Source organism: Apis dorsata, unplaced genomic scaffold (assembly GCF_000469605.1).
Source record: "Apis dorsata unplaced genomic scaffold, Apis dorsata 1.3 scaffold_34, whole genome shotgun sequence".
NCBI lineage: Eukaryota > Metazoa > Arthropoda > Insecta > Hymenoptera > Apidae > Apis > Apis dorsata.
In genome coordinates this window covers 548,764-552,597 of record NW_006263336.1, presented here as the reverse complement: position 1 = coordinate 552,597, position 3,834 = coordinate 548,764, and the positions used below count along the sequence as shown (strand labels likewise).

Here is a 3,834-nt window from a genome sequence, read left to right as displayed (position 1 = left end):
ATCTTGCTCGCATTGTTATTTTATCTGGTTTCAATCCTGGCCCCCAAAATATTGTTTTTGATGGATTTATTTCAATATTTTTGCTTTCTTGACAAATAAGCAATAATAAGATCGATGTAAATATCATTCTTATTTAGAATAATGATAGATAAGATTGATAGATATGTAAAACGCATACACACAAAAATGCTGTAAATGTAATTCTTATTTATATATAAAAATTTATTTATTTATATATAAAATTTAAAATTAAAATAGTATTTTCTATATTATTTTTTATTCTTATATTAAATATATTTATTAAATAAGAAAAAATTGATACAGAAATATATTTATCTTGAAATTAGAAGTCGGTTATACAATAATAGTGTTTTTAAAATCGAAAGATAATTAAGAAAAATCTGAAGTTAATCAAAATTATAATTTTTTTCCAGTTATGTTATATAAAAATATTTTTTTCATAAACAAATATGAATACATAAGGGAAATACCTCTTAAGAAATTAACAAAAAAAATGAAATTAACGTGATTTGAATATATTTTAGTTACTGTCAAATAAGTATTACTTCATGATAGCCAACATGTAAAGATCTATCTATCTATATTATATCGCAGTTATACATATATGATTTTCATTCTTAGGTTACCTTTATTTATGAAAATGGTAGTACTTACCCTGTATAATTTGTAATTTATAAAATAGTTAAGTAAAATGCATAATAGGAGCATAAATATCTATTATGCTATGTGGACGTATCGAATTTGTCGCATAGAAAATTCTCTTAATTTTCAGGTGGGAATCTCTTTAATTTGCGGAATCGCCAGAAAGTAATAAAAAAAAACATGATTTTCGATTCTTTGAGATAATAATACTTTCAATTTGGCTTGAATATTTAAAAAATTAGACATAAAATAAAAGATTATTAGTAAAACGTTTTTAATAAGCATTTAATGCAGAATGGAGTGTAATATTGATGATTTACCAGATGTTGTATTAGAATACATTTTAAGTTTAATTCCACCATATAAAAATCTTCAGGAATGTAAACTTGTATCCAAAAGATGGTTCCGTGCTACCAAAAGTATGTAATTTTTTTTTTGTTCTAAAAGTATATCTATAAATATTTTAATAATTATATCTTTTAATTATTAATTTATTTTTAAAAATCAATAAAACTTTTATTTTTATTGTAGATGTAATACAACATAATAAAGCACATTTTCATAAGTCTGTGGCTTATGGATCATTGCTTTGGAGTCCATGGCCATCCAAGCATTGGATGCCTACTATTGCAAAAAGACATTCGCATTCTGCTTGTACATATGAAAATTCCATGTATGTATTTGGTGGATGTACTGCAACATGTACAACATTCAATGATTTATGGAGATTGGATTTGGATACACGAAAATGGATCAGATTAATCACAATGGGAACATATCCATCTCCTAAAGCTTGTGCTACTATGTTATATTATAAAAAAAGTTTCATTTTATTTGGAGGATGGTCTCATCCAGCATTATATTCTGTACATCAGGTATATTTGATTAAAAAATTATAAAAATATAATAAATAAAATTGATTATATAAGAAAATATTTAATATTTAATATTATTGTTATATATATATTTTTAGCAATCAAAATTATTCAATGAATTACATGTATATTCTATAGAATCCAATAAATGGATTGCTATAAATACGTTGGAAACACCTCCACCCACTTCAGCACATTCTGCTTCAATTCATAAAAATTATATGATTGTTTTTGGTGGTATATGCAATGGATATAGGTATATACCAGAAGTTGTTAAATGTCATTTAATAAACTATTTAATTTAATTTAATAACAATGCAGTACTATTTTGAGACAGATCCAATGACGTATGGTGTTTGAATCTGGATTCCTATAGTTGGCATAAGCAACCTACTTCAAATTTAAAGCCACAACCACGTTATGGTCAATCTCAAATAGAGCTTGGAGACAAGCATCTTCTTGTGTTAGGTAAGATAATTTAAAAATATACTATAAAAACTTTTTTAATTTTATTATAAATATTTTAATATATTAATATGAATATAAATATTTAAAGGAGGCTGCACTGGACCTAATGTTGCTATGAATGATGCCTGGTTACTAAAAATGGAAGGTGCAGTATGGACATGGAAAAAAGTAAATATGCACAATACAGAATGGGCTCCAACACGCATTTGGTGTCATCAAGCTTGTAAGGTAATAATTTGATTATAATACAATTTATAATATTTTGTATTCAAAATATTTTTTATTTGATAGGTGGGAAATCATATTATTGTTCTTAGCATTAATAAATGTCAAAATAAGCCAAATGATATGAGTATATCACTCAAAAAGGTCACTTGTCAAGCAGCATCTTCAACGAGAACAAATAATTCATCTCCATTACATGGAAGGTTTGATTATTTAAGTTTATTGTTAATACTTATTTATATGTAAAGTTTATTATATGTATTATTATATGTTATTATTATATGTAAAATTTTAAATCTACAGTTATAAATTATTTTTAGACAAGGAAGCATATCTCATATTGATAGAGATGTAAACATTAATGGACGACATGGGTCGTTTTCCGAAATATCTATACAAAATCCACGCCCTCCGCATCATCCTCCTAATTTTACAAAGAATTTAACATTATGTTATGATAATATGTTAAGTATGACGGCTTTTCGTAATGAACCAGTGCGTTATGACATTAATAGTCATCGACAACGACAATTAGAATCTCTTCGTAGGATGGAAGAGAGTATTAGAAATCGAAGAGCACAATCGAAGCCTGCAAAAAAGACAAAAAATACTTTGTCCATATTTGTGTTAGACATTACGAATGTCTTATGCGAAGAATGTAGTGCTTCGTGGATTCCTTTAAAACATAATGATCAATCGGGTCCCAATGAAAGAATACTTTATTCGCTTGTAGCTGGTCGCGGTGAATTAATAGTATTTGGAGGTATTGGCAAAGAACAAGCATCTATACAAAATCATCCTGATATGGATGAGCCTGAAGTTTATAATGATCTCCATTTTATAAACCCACCAAGATATGTTATTTAATATCTTGTAGCAACAAATAATACATTTCTATGTTTAATTAAGAATAGTTTAATTCTGTTAGCCTTGATTTGATTCTATTATAAATTATTTACTAAAAATTAATTTAACTGGAAAGTAAAAAAGTGATATTATTAAAAAATTGTGAGAAAATTTTATGATAAATAATTTTAAAGTATTAATTTTATTTTTGTCAAAAAAAAAAAAATCATCTAGAAAAGTTAATTTTTTGACCAGAAATAATTATTATAGTTGTACAAACAATGTATATCAATTATAAAATCTTATCATTTCATTGCAAGTTTTATTATTTACATATTTTCCAAATGGTATAATTTATATGTTAATCATCTTCATCATCAGTTGTTTTTAAACTACTGAACACTTGTGACGGAATAGTTTGTTTTTCAATAGGTATATCTGAAACGACAAACACATACAAAAATAGAATATCAAATATATGTGTCGCAATTAAAGTTCTTTAAAGCAATTTGTAAACATATTACACGTGATAAAGAGTAATAAAAATTTTAATGTGTTATATATTGTATGTTCTATATTACCTTCTTCTATATCTCCTTCATTAACATCATTAATATCAATATCTATTTCATCCGGATTATTTACTTGAGATTCCGGTTTACCATCTTTTTCTGTCACACCACGAACAAATTTAATACTATCCTTATATGTAGTAATATTATCTACAAAATTTATTAAAATTTATTAAAATTGAATA

The 3,834-nt window shown here is 25.4% G+C and overlaps 3 protein-coding genes across 4 annotated transcripts in view; 1 reads left to right on the top strand and 2 right to left on the bottom strand.

Moving 5' to 3' along the window:
* LOC102679140 (protein O-glucosyltransferase 2-like) overlaps positions 1-613 on the bottom strand; it is a 3,214-nt gene extending 2,601 nt beyond the window's left edge. The window contains exons 1-2 of the mRNA XM_031512364.1: positions 492-613; positions 8-189 (exon numbers count right to left, since the gene is read on the bottom strand). Coding sequence (XP_031368224.1) covers positions 8-127 — 120 coding nt within the window. The 5' untranslated portion in view covers positions 128-189; positions 492-613. The remainder of the gene's footprint in view (positions 1-7; positions 190-491) is intronic.
* A 71-nt stretch (positions 614-684) lies between these two features.
* On the top strand, positions 685-3,632 carry LOC102676623 (F-box only protein 42-like). The gene is made up of 8 exons (XM_006608355.2): positions 685-702; positions 794-1,082; positions 1,195-1,538; positions 1,637-1,794; positions 1,876-2,006; positions 2,095-2,234; positions 2,298-2,434; positions 2,552-3,632. The coding sequence occupies exons 2-8, from the start codon at positions 959-961 to the stop codon at positions 3,096-3,098; spliced, it is 1,581 nt and encodes a 526-aa protein (XP_006608418.1). The 5' UTR covers positions 685-702; positions 794-958; the 3' UTR covers positions 3,099-3,632.
* LOC102676944 (pre-mRNA-splicing factor syf1 homolog) overlaps positions 3,380-3,834 on the bottom strand; it is a 5,236-nt gene continuing 4,781 nt past the window's right edge. For both annotated transcript variants that reach the window (XM_006608357.2, XM_031512372.1), the window contains exons 14-15: positions 3,659-3,799; positions 3,380-3,515 (exon numbers count right to left, since the gene is read on the bottom strand). In XM_006608357.2, the coding sequence (XP_006608420.1) occupies positions 3,439-3,515; positions 3,659-3,799 (218 nt within the window). In that variant the 3' untranslated portion in view covers positions 3,380-3,438. The remainder of the gene's footprint in view (positions 3,516-3,658; positions 3,800-3,834) is intronic.

Excerpts from the sequence above, each read along its gene's own strand:
- LOC102676623 (XM_006608355.2), top strand. The coding sequence starts at position 959 with ATGGAGTGTAATATTGATGATTTACCAGATGTTGTATTAGAATACATT. Across the intron at positions 1,795-1,875 it reads GGTATATGCAATGGATATAG|ATCCAATGACGTATGGTGTT; the intron begins GTATATACCAGA and ends ATTTTGAGACAG. Across the intron at positions 2,235-2,297 it reads GGTGTCATCAAGCTTGTAAG|GTGGGAAATCATATTATTGT; the intron begins GTAATAATTTGA and ends TTTATTTGATAG.